The 18933-nt window shown below is 42.9% G+C and overlaps 1 protein-coding gene across 1 annotated transcript; it reads right to left on the bottom strand.

Moving 5' to 3' along the window:
• Positions 1 to 7198: 7198 nt before the first annotated feature.
• On the bottom strand, positions 7199 to 17064 carry LOC110526311 (sulfotransferase 2B1). Its single transcript, XM_021607149.2, is given in 7 exon segments — positions 7199 to 7748; positions 7750 to 7805; positions 10308 to 10488; positions 15391 to 15488; positions 15584 to 15710; positions 15830 to 16038; positions 16351 to 17064. Coding segments are annotated over 7 exon segments (921 nt in total). The 5' UTR covers positions 16490 to 17064; the 3' UTR covers positions 7199 to 7637.
• Between the last annotated feature and the right edge of the window lie 1869 nt (positions 17065 to 18933).

The raw sequence follows: 18933 nt of genomic DNA, 5'->3' as shown, positions 1-18933 counted from the left end.
GTAATATATATCAGTGTAAATATTCTATAATTGCAATACAAAATAGATTCCTGTAATGTTTTCATTTACTGTAAGGATGTAACTCACCTGTTTGCATGATGGAAAATTCGCATTACAGATGCCACTGTGGATCTTTGCAGATTGGGTTGCACCCTCAACCCTGCTTCTCTCAATGAGAGACCATGGTTCATGACATGGTCTATAAGTGTAGCCCTTATTTCATCTGAAATAACAGCTCTTTGTCTTCTTTGTCTTCCTCCATGCATCCGCCCTCTCCCTGCCACCCTTCTCCCTCCACGAACCCATCTTCCTTGTTCCATTTCCAAAATGAGTCTTTCTGAGCTCTACCTATATATACTGTAATATGTGTGTGTGTTCACTAACAAGTCTAAAACAAGACACCTGCTTAGCCTTTCAGCTGAAATTGCAATCAGCAGTGTTTGAAAGGCACAAGGCTGAAATCTATTCCGTGTTGAATGTGTGGTTCACAGTTTTGACAGCAGTGTGTTAGCATTTGAACAAAGTGCTGTAAATCCACAGTGTTGTGCAGGTTGCGGTTAAAGTCATGGGATAAGTATGTAGAGTTTTGAAAACTGTGTTCAAGCAATGAAAAACAAACTAGAGTTTGGTCCACATGAACTGCTGCTGTGAAGACTGTAGTTAGAGTTTTGCACATGTGACTCCAGTTGTGTCCACTGTCGTTTAGCAATCGAAAAAAACTGTAATAATATTTGTTCTCAATCGCTCTGACGTTGTGGAGAGGACACTGTGCAAACAGCTGTTTGGCTTTGTCTCATGTCCTCCACTGTATCTGGGAAACTAATATCTGCCAAGCCAACCAGGAAACATTCACAGCTGACATATTTACAGTGCCCGACCACACAAATGTGCCTTTTCAACATGCAACAATATCAGAGATAGTGTATATCCACAGAAGCCTGTGAACTCTACCAGAGCGACCCCGTCTTCCACAGAAAATTCATATTGAACTAGTCCGATATTTAATTGTTATAGATATGGCTGGTATACAAACACGCATTTGATAATGCTGGTACACACTTAAAGAGTGTCTGTCGAGTGTTCTTTGGTAAGGGTAATGGTGTTATGTGGAATCATAATGACTCAACGAACCCTTCAAGCCCTTCAATGGTTATTGTCCTCCATCCACACCTGAGAAGCTGGGACAGTTATGACTGGTTGTGGTGACTGTGGCCAACTCTCCCATGACTAAACTACTAGACTAAATGGTGTTGTATGAGTGACAGCCCCTCACTCCAGGTGGGAGCTGAGGGGTAAGGTTTTCCCAGTGGACAGAATAAAGAGAAAGTAGAAAAGAGAGCTTTATATGGAGTTGAGAGGATTGCATGACAGGATGCCAGAGACACCAGCATGCAGAGATCAAGTCACTGAGAGATATGATGTAAGATAATACTTTATCATACAGGGCATCAGAAAACTCTAACTAGTGAAAATTAAATAAAAAACTGAAAATATTGCACCTTTTTGACAATTCTTCCATGTGTCCGAACCCCCTGCAACCCCAATCCCCTCCCGTTGAATGTAGTGTTTTATATCACACATACAGTGGGGATAATTGAATTAAGTCACTAATAGAGACAGGGAGTTATCACTATCTCCAAAAGCAGATTATCTGATTTGCTTATATCCCTGGCCTGTGCATAAGGGCTGAACAAACCTTCACTCTGAAAGTTACTGGATTTAAATAGATTACTATTCAGTGTTGCAGACAGCACCGTGTATGTGTGACATGTTTCATCTGTCCTTCTGTGGTTTCTCTGCCTTTGTCATCGATTCGGATTGAGTTTGCAGATTAGGTTATATAACATTACATGATCAAAACATCGATAAGGTAGATAAGCAGCAAAAGAATTACAATCAAATCACGTCAAATAATAACAAGAATTCGCTATTAGTTTTGTCTGTACCTGTCGGAATAATATAATAAGTACTAGCACATCCTATCATTAACAGAATACAAATGATTTTCCCTTCTGACCCTAGATTGGCATATCTCACCCTTTGACTGCACCAAGTGTAATTCTGTCTGACTACTGACATTACAAGCACTATGAGGTTCAGTGTAGCATTTGAGACCCAGTATGACTGCAATGATGCTGTCTCTGTTGGAGGACACCAGCTTTCAGCCGCTTGATTATGTTTGAGAACCTATTTATACATTCAGATGAAGGACATGATTAATTATTGACTCAGGAGACGGCATTTCAGAGTTGTTAGCTGCTTCTTAGTTCCTGTATGTCAACATGCTGCCAAATAAGAAAAGAGGGGAGTTGAAATACGATATTGAAGCCAAATGGCTGAGAAGATCAGACATGAAATGATGTTTTTGACGGTCTGAATCTCTTGCAGGAAACGTTGTGGTTCTGTTTCAACTGAGCAGCAGCCACTGTGCACAAACTCAACTGCTTCATTCTTCATTCATTTTTCTTCTTGGGTCTGAGAGGCAGTGCTCATTGGCTTTGATGTCAATTGGTAATGCATTCCCGATTTAACAATGTTCTGGCTGACAGAGTTTGATTGAACAAAAAGGCCAAGGCTTAACTTCCTGAAGTGGATGAGATTATGTTGTAATTGGGACCAATTTGGATAGAGGCACAGAGAGGAAAGGCAACTTACACGCGACACTTACCTCTAGTCCCTTTCTATGCTGAAGTGAGTAGCATAGCCAATGAGGTTGACTTTTTAGGGAAGATCAAAATACGAATTATTCTGCTGCTGTTGGGAGTGGTTTGATGGTCTCCCGTTCATCACTATTCCTGATAAGTTGTAGTGATTCAAATGAATAATTCACCTAATTCACATTTTTTAAATGTTCCATCTTACCTCTTCCGGAACATTTTTAATAATTTGATGCAATTTACAGGAACTTCATTCGGAATTGGAAACAGCCGATGATTCAATTTACTACCCTAGAGCATCCCAAATCTCCGGGTGGTCTGTTTTTTACCCAATTGTAAATTATATATTTTCCATATTGAGTTCCACATGGAAAGCTTTCAAAAGTTGCATAGTTATTTTATGTAAACATGTTTCTCTGGCTAAAAGCTCTGATGTGTGAGAACCGAGTGATGATGATGATAATCATTTGGACAAACAGACAAACAGACAGGGATGCAGACAGGCAGGCCTGGTTTGGAACTTTAAGAACTGGGGACGTTGGTCCCAGATGGCACAGGAAGCCTGGCTGTCTCAGTGGCTCTTCCAAGACACCCCCTCCACTCATGAATGAAACGCTCATTACTGCCCAGGCCAGGCTCTACACAGCTGCCCCATTACAACCAGGGTGAGCCGGACAGAAACACTGTGCGTGTGTGTGTCTGTCTGTCTGTCTGTGGGTCATCAGCATTGAGACTATGTACCCAACATCGTCACTCACACTCCATTACAGATGAAACTCATTCTGTTGCATGGCCTTTTAAGAGTCCTCTGTGTCTGTGGCTGAACGTCATGGACCAGCAGCTAATTCTAACAATATGTTCTATTCAGTATTCCAGAGACACTCAGCACTGTGTGTGTGTGTTTGTTAGCACATGAGTATAGTGTGCATGTATTGTCCTCTTGTCCTCTCTTGTCCTCACCCAGCCTTATTTACAGGAGAGGCAGCTGGACCATGGGTAGAGGGGGTACTCTCTCTCTGTCTCTCATGTTGTTCCATACTCATTTTCTGTCATATATTGCTCTCTCCTTCGCTTGATATACAACATTCAATTTCTTGCTCGTGACAGTTTTCTTGATCGTCTCTCTCCCTGTCTCTGACACACGCAGGATCATCACCCAGGGAACAGTGGGTACGTTGATGGTGGGTATTATGTTGGCTAAACACCCCAGAGCATGTCACACAGTTCCCCTGACATGAATCCATGTGAAAACATGTAGATATTTGTAACGGTCGTCGTATGAAGAAGGTGTGGACCAAAGCGCAGCGTGGTAAGTGTTCATGTTATTTTTATTTAAACTGAACACAAAACAAACTAACAAAGAGAATGACTGAAAACGAAACAGTCCTGTCAGGTGCAGAAACAGAAAATAACTACCCACAAAACACAGGTGGGAAAAGGATACCTAAGTATTTTTTCTCAATCAGAGACAACGATAGACAGCTGCCTCTGATTGAGAACCATACCCGGCCAAACACACAGAAATAGAAAACATAGAAACACAACATAGAATGCCCACCCAATCACGCCCTGACCAAACCAAAATAGAGACCTGAAAGGATCTCTAAGGTCAGGACGTGACAATATTAAGATGGCTGGAGCCAGGTCTGGTCTATAACGACATGGGTGACATGTAGACCTCAGTAGGGCATTAAGGGCTCTGGATGTGAGAAATATGCTCTTGATTCAACCATGATGAATAATTATAATGGATTGCATAAACAGTATAGTGCACATTGACGAAACACTTTGGTCACACAACCATCAGTGTCATGCTACTCTCTGAAACTAAGGAGGGTTCTGGGGAAGAGTCCTCTTCAGACAGACAAACTCTCCCAACAAATCGTGAGGTTTGCTAAGGCAGGGCTTAAAATGTGGGCGGGAGTTGTTCTCATGTTTAGCTAGGGCAACAAGCAGATATGGCAGTGACGTCACCGGTGTGGCGCATCCCATTTCCAACTTGTCCTCCATGTCACAACTCGAGCCGGAACTTCTACAGACGTGTATGCAGGAAAATTGGTACATTGTGGGATGCAAACCCATCTGTCTAGAGAGACTATTGTCATGCTACACATTGACATGTTTTTACATCTGAAGGTCTGCTGAGATTTGTCTGACTTCACTCCCACACAACAATTTGTCTGTTACTTAATCAAAGAAGAAAGTGAGTCAGAGGAGTCTCATACAGTGAAAGCTGTAGAAGTTCAGAGCAGACCAGTACCTATATTCACCAAAGGTTGGGACAGATATTCACAGTGACAATTCTCTCTCCTCTTAGCCCAGTGTACAGATGGAGGGTGTGAAGAGGATCCCCACAAGCGCTGTGTGTGTGTCTCAGTCGGAGCCTAGTAAAACTGAGGTGTTCTCTGGACAACAGGAGGACTCCAGAGCATCTTATCACAACAGAGTTTTTCTCCTCTTAGCCTGTTTCCATTCATTGTTTCACTGCGCATAGCTTAATTAGCAGTTGTTACAATAACACATGCACTGCACAATGTGCATTAGCATAGCTATGGTACTTCTATGAAGTGAATTTGAGGTTGGCTATTGTGATGATTTTAGCCCTTTGCTGACCTACTCCTCACTCAGTTATACCTGTTTGCTAGGTGCAATTCCATGACAGGTTGGACCAAAGATATTTATGATGTTTTGGATCTTCCTGAAATAGAACCATATGAAGGCCCTTTGGGGAAGGAGGTTTTTGAATACCTTTTGAAGTCTAAATCCAAAATTATTCATGAGAAATAATTGATTAAAATTTGTAAATTTGTGACACAACAATGATGAGTCTGTAGATGCTATAAAGTCAGTCTTGGTGTCATTTGAAATATGAGTAGTGTTTAGATTAAGAATAGCTAAATGTCTTTACATTCATTTATCCAAAACATTATAGATATATCTATGTAAATGAAAATTCAACATACAATATATATACAAAAGTATGGGGACACCCTTCGAGTTGATGGATTCGGATATTTCAGCTACACCCGTTGCTGACAGGTGTATAAATGGAGCACACATCCATGCAATCTCCATAGACAAACACTGACAGCAGAATGGCTTTAATGAAAAGCTCAGTGACTTTCAACGTGGCACTGTCGTAGGATGCCACCTTTCCAACAGCTAGGACCTTCCCCTGTCAACTGTAAGTGCTGTTATTGTGAAGTGGGAGCAACAACGGCTCAGCCGTGAAGTGGTAGGCCACACAAGCTCACAGATGGGACCACCGAGTGCGGAATCGTATAGCGCGTAAAAATCGTCTGTCCTCGGTTGTAATACTCTCTACCGAGTTCCAAACTGCCTCTGGAAGCAACTTCAGCACAATAACGGTTTGTCGGGAGCTTCATGAAATGGGTTTCCATGGCCAAGCAGCCACACACAAGCCTAAGATCACCATGGACTCTGGAGCAGTGGAAACATGTTCTCTGGAGAACTGAATCCCGCTCCCCCATCTGGCAGTCTGACAGACGAATCTGGATTTGGCGGATTCCAGGAGAACGCTACCTGCCCCAATGCAGTGTCAACTGTAAAGTTTGGTGGAGGAGGAATAATGGTCTGGGACTGTTTTTCATGGTTCGGGCTAGGCCCCTTAGTTCTAGTGAAGGGAAATCTTAACGCTAACGCATAGAATGTTTTTCTAGATGATTCTGTGCTTGCAACTTTGTGGCAGCAGATTTGGGGAAGGCCCTTTCCTGTTTCTGCATGACAATGCTCCGGTTCACAAAGTGAGGTCCATACAGAAATGGTTTGTCGAGATCAGGTTGGAAGAACTTGACTGGCCTGCACAGAGCCCTGACCTTAACCCCATCAAACACCGACTGCGAGCCAGGCTTAATCGCCCAACATCAGTGCCTGACCTCACTAATGCTCTTGTGGCTGAATGGATGCAAGTCCCCGCAGCAATGTTCCAATATCTAGTGGAAAGCCTTCCCAGAAGAGTGGAGCTGTTTATAACAGCAAAGGGGGACTAACTCAACATTAATGCCCATGATTTTGGAATGAAATGTTTGCGGCAGGTGTCCACATCTAGTGTATATACATCCAAGGACCCATCTATTCTGAACTATAGATTCAGAGTTATATTTGGATGGTGTATGAGGGCGGCAGCAGGTCTCCACAGTGAAGTCAGTCTCCACAGTGAAGTCAGTCTGGCAACACAACCATGTGCCACCCACTGGGTGGCCAGGTGCAGTGCTCTAGCTCTGGCCCCTTCCCCTGATAATCACATTCCTGCCAGGTATGTACTCTCTGAAGCACCACTTGTCTTGCCGTGTAAGTACTAATCAAGCAGCCGGAGTCTTGAGAGCAACAGATGAAGATTGATGTCATTAGTACTGAGGGGACACTCATTGATCAGCTTGACACACTGCCACTCATTGGATCAGCTTGACACACTGCCACTCATTGATATAAACTGTGATCGGGAGGATTGTGACCTTTTGTTAATGTGTTCGCATACTTCCTCCTCATGTTCCCATGAGCTGACAGGTTGTTCGGAGTCAAGCTATGTGACTGATGTAACAGCAGCTTTTTATGTACACGTCAGCCTTTCTGGAGTTAATATATCATCCCTTCTGCTTGATGCACTGCCACAAACTGGGAGGTTTTCCAATGTGTCAATGTCAGGGAGTTAAATGTCCCCCTCGTGTCCCTTCATCTAGCTATTGCAGCACAAGCCAAGATGGAGGAGAAACTCACTCTCATTCAGTTAACTGTAACATTTAGATTTTTTATAGAGGTGGAAAAACCCAACTACAACAACAATAGGTCACACACAAATATTTTTTGTTATATTAACATATCAATTTCATTATATAGTTTTACTATATTGTGTTGTGTACATTATATGTACATTCACAAAAACACAGAACATCAGTGAGAGAATCCAGGACTTGTATGAAGCGTATCCATCAGTCTCCGGCGTCATGGAGGATAAGGGCCCTATCCTGATACCCCAGAGGCCTGTCCTCCTCCTCCTTCCCCACAGGCCTCAGGAGGACACTCCCACATGAAGGTCAAGGGACAGTCTTTCATCTGGTAGCTGTAGACGGTTGTCGAAAATACCAATCTGCTCCTCTGTGAAAGTGTTTCTCCAGTCACCGATTATACCTGTAAACAGAACAAGGCCTCCATTATTATGGCCAATCTCTCCACAGCACTGTAATTTGTATTAGGATTCCCATTAGCTAACGCCATAACGCTAGCTAATCTTTCCTGGGGTCCAACACCAATTAACAAGACATTACAAACAACCACAATCAAGACTTCAAACATTCAACAAGTAGACAATACAGATAATTAAAATACCTGACAGGAAACACATTTAACATTCAGTTGATACTTTCTATTTGCTGTCCAGTCATATGGACTATCGCATTAGATGTTCTTTCATTTTTTTTCTTGAAGGTGGATTTACTTTTTGCCTGAGAAATATGGATTGGTAAAAGTTTCATTCAGCTATAGCTCTATATAAAACTGTAGATTTAACGCGATTTGTCCTTGGGTTGATTTGTTTTTAGCTGCGCTGAATTTGTCTGTCTTGTTTGGTGGTTGTGTGTGTTGCTAGTATGTACTAATATGACAGAAAAGTACTGTGTTTTTAAATTTTTTAATATAACATTCCTAAAGAAATCAGAAGACTAGATAGTAATTTGTTTTTAACGTGAAGCCATGAGAGATTCTGATGCATTTTAATAATATTCATTCGGTTAGAGCAATGAAGAGAATCTGGCAACCCTGTTTGAGCCATTTGGAACTGTTTTATATCCTTTCTTTGCTGCAGGGGACCATACAACTGGACATTACTCTAAGTGTGATAGGACCAGGGATTGACCATATAACTGGACATTACTCTAAGTGTGATAGGACCAGGAATTGACCATACAACTGGACATTACTCTAAGTGTGATAGGACCAGGGATTGACCATACAACTGGACATTACTCTAAGTGTGATAGGACCAGGGATTGATGACCTGATTCAGAGCACTAGATGTTACATACTCTGAACATTTTCTGTAACAGAAATTCCCTTACCATCTTAATAACAATATTATCTATGTGTTCTGACCAAGATAAAGCTGTGCCCAACATCACGCCTAGTAGTTTTGTTTTTTTCACTTGCTCTACATGTATTCTATTCATCGACAAATTCATTGGGGGTCATCAACAAGCATATATCTTGAACCAAATACAATACATTTAGATTTAGAAATGTTCAACACCAATTTGTTCATGTCAACCCACTCAGACACCATTCTTAGTTCACCGCTCAGTACATCTGTTAGCTCATTACATTCTGATGCTGCAATACACATTGTAGAGTCATCAACATACATGATCACTCTTGCTTTGTTCATTACTGAAGGTAAATCATTAGTAAAGATAGAGTAGAGCAGTGGCCTAGGCAGCTTCCTTAAGGAACACCACAATGTATACTTTACTATTTGAAAAGCTACCATTAAAGAACACGTTTTCATTCTCCTGGATAGATAGCTCCTTAAAACCATAACATTTGAGTTTTCCTAGTAACAGTTCATGATCAATTACTTCAAAGCAGCACTGAAATCCAGCAACACTGCCCAACTAACTTCCTATCACCTATACTCTTTAACCAATCTGTCATTTGTGCTAAGGCCGTACTCGTAGAATGCCCTTTGTATGCATGCTGGAAACCCGTTATCAGATGATGAGAAATAATGAGAAATAATCCTTGATTTGTACAGATACAATTTTTTGCAATAATTTACTTAACACAGACAGCAAGTTTATAGGACGACTTTTAGGACCAGTGAATGCAGATTTTTTATCCTTAGGTAGTGGAATAACCTTTGACTCTTTCCAGACTTCTGGGAACACCCAATACATCAAGCACTTATTAAAATACGAGAGATCTTATCTGTACCAGGTGACCTGTCATCCAAAAGAGACAACAGCATCTTTTCTACCTCTTGCCTTTCTACTTGATGAAATTTGAACCCGCATTGCCTCTCCTTCATGATACAATCTTTACAAGGGTATATGACATGGAGCCATCAGTTGGAATCATAGCATTCCTCAACTTGTCCACTTTGCAGTAAAATATTAATTAAAGTAGTTTGCGATGTCATGTGGTTTTGTAATAAATATACCCTCTGATTCACAAAGAGGCAGACATGTTTGAATTCCTACCCATAATAGTGTTCAACGTTCTCCACAGCTTTTTCCCATCACCCTTCATCAATGTTGTGCTGATAGAATCCCTTCTTGTTTCCTTTGTTTAGCCTGGTCACTACATTTCTTAATTTACATTAACTTTGCTTATCAAACAAAGTACCAGATTTATCTGCTACTTTTTTGGCATCACAATGTTGAATCATTACATTTCTCAGCTCATCATCAATCCATGGGGCACCATTTGACCTTGCAGTGCATTTTCTTAAAGGACGTGCTTATCAGCTATACACATACATAATTTCATAAACAAACTTAGTGACATTCAGGATCATCCTTACTACACACTTCTAACCATACTGTGAGTGCAGGGAGGTCTATGGTACTGTTCTATCCTTCTGACACTGACTGACACACAACTCTAGTCAGGATGTAACTCCTGTTGAGCAGGGAGCCTCACCTTTCCTCATGAATTTGCCTTTGCTGTGGTCCATGATCTCCTTTGGGATCTGAGTGTAGTTCACCATGGCGTTATCGCTCATGCTGCTGAAGCTGCAGTGTCTCAGGGAGTTGGTTAACTCCTCGCCCACCAGGGGGCACTGCAGGAAAGAGCTGATCCTCTCCATCGAGCCTTGCAGGTCCTGAGGAAAGTCAATGCTCTTATTATAGATGTGGACAAAGAGGGTGGTTTTCACAAAAGGCTGAATTGATCATCTATGTCTAGTCTATCAACAACATTTGTGGCAAACTAAGACCAAACGCTCATTAGGTTGGATACAGTTGGTTAGTGCAACTCCACGATGGCGTAGCAGTGCAGACGTTGTTTGTCGTTCTCCCGTGTACATATTTTATTTTTCGTCTTTTTTGTATATATTTCAAAATATGTTCATTATCTTTATCGATTTTTAAAATTAAATGTATCTTCCGGCAACCCGCCTCACCCAATGTGATACAGATTCGCTATTTTTTAAACCTTATAGCCAAACCTCAATCAGCAGCTAACCAGCTAATTAGCTATTTAGTCATTGTTAGCTACTGCAAGCGGCCTTTACCTTTAGCACAGACACCAGACTCTTTTAGCCTTGATAATTACTTTCCAGCCTGCACAGCGCGTTATCAACCCTGAGCAAATCGGACTGTTTTTTTCCTCCACGACAATGCCGGATTCCTGCCGTAAGCTCTGGATCATTACTCCAGATCATCGCAGCTAGCTAGCTGCCACCGAGTGGCCCAGTCCCGAAGCTAGCCTTGAGCCAGGCCCATCTCCCGGCCTGCTCAGTGGACCCTATGATTACTTGGCCACACAGCTGATGCCTCCCGGACTCTTCACTAACACGACTAGAATTCACTACACTACCGGATTCCAGCCATTAGCTCTCGACCTTCGGATCATCGCTGCTATAGAGCTGCTACCGAGTGGCTATAGTGGCTAACAACCTTGTCCCGAAGCTAGCATCAGTTACATAAGAGCTAGGCGCATCTCCCAGCTAGCAAACAAAGTTACTCCAGTGACAATACATATTTGCCAACTGGCCTGGACCCTTTGTCAACATGGTGCCCCGCCGTTCCATCATGACTGGTCTGCCGACATAATTCCATCCGCTGTGCCCCCAACTGACCTTTGCCGGACGTCGGAGGAGACGCTTCTATTAGCCCTGGCCTGCTAACTTTATTTATTATTATTTTTTATTTCTGCCGCTTCCTAGCCTTAGTAACGACTACCTAGCGGCTTCCATATTTCATCAATTGCTGTTAACTGAACCCTATGATAACTTAGCTGATGCCTGCTGGACTGTTCATTAATCACAGTACTCCATTTTCTTTATCTGTCAGCCCCAGCCTCGAACTCAGGACCTGTGTCTAGTTAACTGACCCTCTCTACACATTCATCGCCTTTTTACCTGTTGTTGTTGTCTTAGCTGATTAGCTGTTGTTGTCTTACCCGTTGTCGTCTTTGCTAGCTCTCCCAATCAACACCTGTGATTGCTTTATGCCTCGCTTTATGTTTTATTCTCTGTTTTATTCTCTGTCCCCAACGCACTAGACGACCAGTTTTGATAGCCTTTAGCCGTATCCTAATCCTCCTTTGTTCCTCGGGTGGTGGAGGTTAACCCGAGCTCTGCGTGTCCCCAGGCGCTCTCATTTGTTGACTTCAGTAACCGCAAAAGCCTTTGTTTCAAGCATGTCAACATCAGAAGCCTCCCCCTAAGTTTGTTTTACTCACTACTTTAGCACACTCGGCCAACCCTGATGTCCTTTCCGTGTCTGAATCCTGGCTTAGGAAGGCCACCAACAATTCTGAGATTTCCATCCCCAACTACTAAATTTTCCGTCAAGATAGAACTGCCAAAGGGGGAGGAGTTGTAATCTACTGCAGAGATAGCCTGCAAAGTTATGTCATACTTTCCATGTCTATGCCCAAACAGTTTGAGCTTCTAATTTTTAACAATTTTTCCAGCAATAAGAATCTCACTGTTGCTGCCTGTTATAGACCACCCTCAGCTCCCAGCTGTGCCCTGGACACCATATGTGAATTGATTGCCCCCCATCTATCTTCAGAGTTAGTTCTGTTAGGTGACCTAATTTGGGATATGCTTAACACTCCGGGCAGTCCTACAATCTAAGCTAGATGCCCTCAATCTAACAAATTATCAAGGAACCCACCAGGTACAACCCCAAATCCGTAAATATGGGCACCCTCATAGATATTATCCTGACCAACTTGCACTCCAAATATACCTCTGCTGTTTTCAATCAGGATCTCAGCGATCACTGCCTCATTGCCTGCGTCCGCAGTCAAACGACCACCCCTCATCACTGTGAAACGCTCCCTAAAACACTTCTGCTAGCAGGCCTTTCTAATTGACCTGGCCTGGGTATCCTGGAAGGATATTGACCTCATCCCGACAGTCGAGGATGCCTGGTCGTTCTTTAAAAGTAATTTCCTCACCATCTTAAATAAGCATGCCCCTTTAAAAAAAAAAATAAGAACAGATACAGTCCTTGGTTCACTTCAGACTTGACTGCTCTTGACCAGCACAAAAACATATTGTGGTGGACTGCACTATCATCGAATAGTCCCCGCGATAGGCAACTTTTCAGGGAAGTCAGGAGCCAATACATGCAGTCAGTTAGGAAAGCAAAGGCTAGCTTTTTCAAACAGAAATTTGCTAGGAAACACTGTCACCACTGATAAACCCACGATAATCGAGCATTTCAAGAAGGATTTCTCTACGGCTGGCCATGCTTTCCTCCTGGCTACCCCAGCCCCAGCCAACAGCTCCGCACCCCCCGCAGCTACTTGCCCAAACCTCCGCAATTTCTCCTTCACCCAAATCCAGATAGCAGATGTTCTGAAAGAGCTGCAAAACCTGGACCGGTACAAATCAGCCAGGCTAGACAATCTGGATCCTCTCTTTCTAAAATTATCCGCCGCCATTGTTGCAACCCCTATTACCAGTCTATTAAACCTCTTTCGTATCGTCCGAGATCCCTAAAGATTGGAAAGCTGCCACGGTCATCCCCCTCTTCAAAGGGGATGACACTCTAGACCCAAACTGTTATAGACCTATATCCATCCTGGCCTGCCTTTCTAAAGTCTTTGAAAGCCAAGTTAACAAACAGATCACTGACCATTTCGAATTCCACCGTACCTTCTCCACTGTGCAATCCGGTTTCCGAGCTGGTCACGGGTGCACCTCAGCCACGCTCAAGGTACTAAACAATATCATAACCGCCATCGATAAAAGACAGTACTGTGCAGCTGTCTTCATCGACCTGGCCAAGGCTTTTGACTCTGTCAATCACTGTATTCTTATCGGCAGACTCAACAGCCTTGGTTTCTCAAATGACTGCCTCACCTGGTTCACCAACTACTTCTCAGATAGAGTTCAGTGTGTCAAACTGAGGGCCTGTTGTCCAGACCCCCGTCAGTCTGTATGGGGGTACCACTGGGTTCAATTCTCGGGCCGACTCTTTTCTCTGTATATATCAACAATGTCGCTCTTGCTGCAGGTGATTCCCTGATCCACCTCTACGCAGACGACCCCATTCTGTATACATCGTGCCCTTCTTTGGACACTGTGTTAACAAACCTCCAAACAAGCTTCAATGCCATACAACACTCCTTCCGTGGCCTCCAACTGCTGTTAAATCACTAGTAAAACTAAATGTCCACACCCGCCGTCCGACTAGCACCATTACTCTGGACGGTTCTGACTTAGAATATCTGGACAACTACAAATACCTAGGTTTCTGGCTAGACTGTAAACTCTCCTTCCAGACTCATATTAAACATCTACATTCCAAAATTAAATCTAGAGTCGGCTTCCTATTTCGCAACAAAATCTTCTTCACTCATGCTGCCAAACATACAATCGTAAAACTGACTATTCTACCGATCCTCGACTTCGGTGATGTCATTTACAAAATAGCCTCCAACACTCTACACAGCAAAATGGATGCAGTCAATCACAGTGCCATCCGTTTTGTCACCAAAGCCCCATATACCACCCACCACTGCAACCTGTATGCTCTCGTCGGCTGGCCCTCTACATATTCGTCGCCAAACCCATTGGCTCCAGGTCATCTATAGGTCTTTGCTAGGTAAAGCTCCGCCTTATCTCAGCTCACTGGTCACCATAGCAACACCCACGCGTAGCACGCGCTCCAGCAGGTATATCTCACTGGTCATCCCGAAAGCCAACATCTCCTTTGGCCGCCTTTCCTTCCAGTTCTCTGCTGCCAATGACTGGAACGAATTGCAGAAATCACTGAAGTTGGAGACTTATATCGCCCTCACTAACTTTAAGCATCAGCTATCTGAGCAGCTTACCGATCGCTGCAGCTGTAAATAGCCCATCCAATCTACCTACCTCATCCCCATATTGTTTTTATTTACTTTGCTCTTTTGCACACCAGTAGTTCTACTTCTACATCATCATCTGCACATCTATCACTCCAGTGTTAAATTGTAATTACTTCACTACTATGGCCTATTTATTGCCTTACCTCCTCACACCATTTGCACACACTGCATATAGACTTTTTCTACTGTGTTATTGACTGTATGTTTGTTTATTCCACGTGTAACTGTGTTGCTGTTTGTGTCGCACTGCTTTGCTTTATCTTGGCCAGGTCGGAACTTGTTCTCAACTGGCCTACCTGGTTAAATAAAGGTGAAGTAAAAAAATAAAAATAAAAACAGTGAATATCTACAACGCAAGCATTTATTTTTCCTAAAGCTATGTTCACGTAGTATTTCATAATGTCACTTCATAATGTCACCATCTCACAAAGGTCTATTTATAATCTATGACTAATATTTTAATGTCTGAAGGATAGCCTATTTCTGTAGTTACACAACCTCAGAGACTCATGAGACTGTAATACAAGTGTTGTGTTCTGATGCGCTTAAAAGGACACGTCTACAATATGGTTACGGGTGACTCAACTGCAATGACGAAGAGAGAATGTAATGGGATGTTTGCAATTGATGACAACAACAATACATAGCAGACAGTGATAGACAAGAGTTATCCTACCAGCCACATCTCCTCATAAGAGATATAAAGAACATTTGCCAAGACTCCTGCTTGACTCGTCCAGCCTTTCACATGATCGAACCAGGACCCATAACTCACTGTAAAAAGGGTAAATGTTGGATTAGATCTGACTGTTAACAGTAGGATTAAATCCCAGAAATGCTCGAGGTACAAATCATTAGTGTCAACCAACCTGATCCCTCCAGGAAACTATCCAGAAACTCATCAAATGAATTGGGTTCTGGGAGGAACTTGGCCATTTTATGGAAGTGGTAATATGACACAGCAACATCTTTGGGGTTTCTGGCGACATAGATAACCTGAGAGATGGGGTGGAGATAGTGACACTATCAATATATTATTTCCATAGAGTTGCTTTACAAAATAGGAAATATGTCACAGCTTTGAGAATAGTCTCTTCAACATAGCCACATCCTACCTTAGCTTTGGAGCCCTGGAGTGCAGAAGCCAGCAGGTTGTAGGGCAGGTGAGTGGTGAGGATTCGGTGCCCCTGGGTGGCCTCCAGCACCTTTGCACTGTAATGCTGTTCCAGCCAGGGGGCTCGTGCCCAGTTGGGCACAGTTTTGGAGAGTTGTGGGTCCCCTCTGTTTTTCACAAGAGTGACAATCTCCTGCATCCAGGTAGTCCCTTTAACCAGAGATCACAGAGGGAAAGAAAGAAGAGTTAAAGAGAGAGAACTGTATACCTAATACCTCTGTCTTCATTGAATCCCTGCCTAAACCACTACTTCCATAAAGACAGATGGTCTGAGAGAAGTGGATCAACAGTAACAATACAATAACCTACTGGAGTCTGTGCATATACAGTTATTAAAACCCTGACCGTTTGCTTCAACTGCAAAGTGTGACAGAAGGAAAAGTCCTGCAGTTGGCTAGTGTTGCAGCATGTCTAATGTGTTGTGACACCGAGCAGGGGTGTGACAGAGCTGTCCTGTCTCACCTGATTTGGGGTAGGTGGCGATGACAGTGTCCCTGTCCTGAAACTGGAAGTGGAGGGCATAGTTCAGGGAGTCCTGGGTGTGAATGTGCCCAGGGAATGAGATGTGATGGAAGGTCTCTGTCACGTCCAGCCTGGCCATGTCTGTCTGCTCGTCTACCTAACTGCCTGTCTCTCTGTCTGTTTTTCTGACTAACTATCTGTGAGAAGGGAAGTATGAGATGGTCTGGCTTCCTACAGACCTTAAATAGCCAAGCAGTATGTCATGACGTTGGTCTGTGGGTAACACCAGCCTTAGTAAAGTTGAACATTTATTTTGAGGCCTTTAACTCTACAGCTACAGCACTCACCAGTTCTCTTCTCAGAAGTCCATAGGTCATCCCTGTAGACTGCCCAAAACGAGTGTCTTACAGCTGTAGACTTATCATATAGTTATCAACTTAGGATAGTACCCTAAGCAACACCCCGCAAATTAGGAAATCCCTAGATATGACATCAGACAATGCCATGATAGGGTCATTCTGACAAGACCATGGACATAGATAGAATACAGTCCAATTAGATGATTACGGTGTCATAACTATATTTTGTTTGATTTATGCTTTCATTTTCTTCAGCACGTACAAAGTGATAGAGCCATAAACAACTCCCCCATACAACCATCAGTTAGTGCCACAATGTCGCTCGTTTGGGAGGAAATGTAATGATATATTTGAATGTGTGAACATGAATGAACATGAATGTGTGTGTGAACATGAATGTGTATTTGAACATGAATGTGTGTGTGTGCGTTGTTAACATCTGCCTAAGTTACTGCCCAGATCTTCCATTCTGGACGACCAGACGACGGGTCCGGAACGGCAATCCCAATCCGGACATCCGCTGCCGAGCCATGGAGCGGACTTCGTCATTTGCAGACACCCTACCCGGGTCACCACCAGAGGGGGGACTGCAACAGCGATCACCAACTGGACATCTGCTGCCCAACCATGGAGTGCACCTCTTTATTCGCAGAAACCCTACCCCGGTCGACCACCAGATAGGGACCACAACGATGGTCCACAACCAGGACAACCCACGGTCATTTTTATGTTGGTTTGCAACATGCAGGTTAATCGCAAGATTGAACCCAACATGGGGGAACTGTCATGACGTTGGCCTGTGGGTAAGGTTTATGACCCCCCCATAAATACCTTTCTCCTCTCTCTCTCTCTTGACTCTTCTGAAGGACTCTTGAATAGCCTTTGTTAAACATAGAGAGTTTGGGAAAGGAACCATATTTTGGTAATAGAACCAGTTGAATATATGCGTTGGTACTTAATGAATATGATGTCAGTTCGGTTGTCATCTGAGACATTATGACTGATGACAGGATGACAAACTGTATCTGGGAAAGTCTACACATTCTAGTTATCAGATTCACATGGAATTGTTTTGGAATTTAAATGTTTGAATATGACACTATTTGCGAAAAGATTCAATGTAATTTTAGCTTCCAAATGAGAGAATTGGGTTTTCATAAGGTTAGAGCTCTGCTCAATCAGTGGCCCGCCCCTGTGAAGAGACATGGGTTATAAACTATGAAACACATCCTTCTCTCCCTCCACTATATAAGCCCTTGATGAAAAGGTAACCTTCGGTTCCGAGTACGCGAGTAGCCTCTGCGTTAAAAGGGCAAATAACTTTCTGTTCCGGGTTCATTAGGGCGACGGTCCGATGTCAGAAGGATTCAGATAACTACAGAACGAAGCCAACCTCAGCGTGAGCTTTGAACTCTTATTCACTACAGAAGTGATGTCTCCTAGCCATTGAGTTAGCAGCGGCCGCTGTATACGTGGGAAAGGACAGACGATGTATCCAGTCTAACACACGACGATACTACAACGTATTCAATTTACCACCAGAGACATTCTTCCGAGGACAGGAAGATCGCTGTTGGTCAACACGGCCAGAATCTACGACCAACCTACCGAAGCGCAGCTCAGAGTAAATATTTATTACATTTTCCTTTTCCAAATGGGTAGTATATTTAGTATGCCTAAGATACTGTATTCACGATAGCTTGGCTTCTCCCTTTGTTCCTCAGTCTTCCCGCTCTTTCACTCAAACCCAACCCCATTTCCTTTGTGTAACCAGCAGTCATGTCGGCTCCGTCCACTAGGGACCTTTTCTTTATGACATCTGCATTCTGTGTATATGTAATTCTGTGTGATTAGTTAGGTATTTAGTAAATAAATAAACCCAATTTTGTATTGCGGATTCAACTTGTTAGCCAGGGTTCGTGAAGATAACCAAGAATTTACAACTTTCAGATGAGACTGAAATAAGGCGTTGACTAATATTGACTGCTATTGATGTAAAATATTACTAGGTCTTTAAGAGTTTATTCGGAAGCTAACAGCTATATAAACACTCTTCATTGGAGCCCCGACTTTCGAGTTAATTACATGATTAGCTCAATCAGGTAATATTAATTACAGAGAAAGGATTTCATAGAATAGCATGTCATATCACTTAATCCGGCATAGCCAAAGACACGACAATTACGATACAACAGGAACTGTAAGAGGAATTCGTGGGAGAAAA

Source organism: Oncorhynchus mykiss, chromosome 6 (genome assembly GCF_013265735.2).
Source record: "Oncorhynchus mykiss isolate Arlee chromosome 6, USDA_OmykA_1.1, whole genome shotgun sequence".
Taxonomy (NCBI): Eukaryota; Metazoa; Chordata; class Actinopteri; order Salmoniformes; family Salmonidae; genus Oncorhynchus; species Oncorhynchus mykiss.
This window is presented reverse-complemented; position numbering and strand designations above follow the sequence as displayed.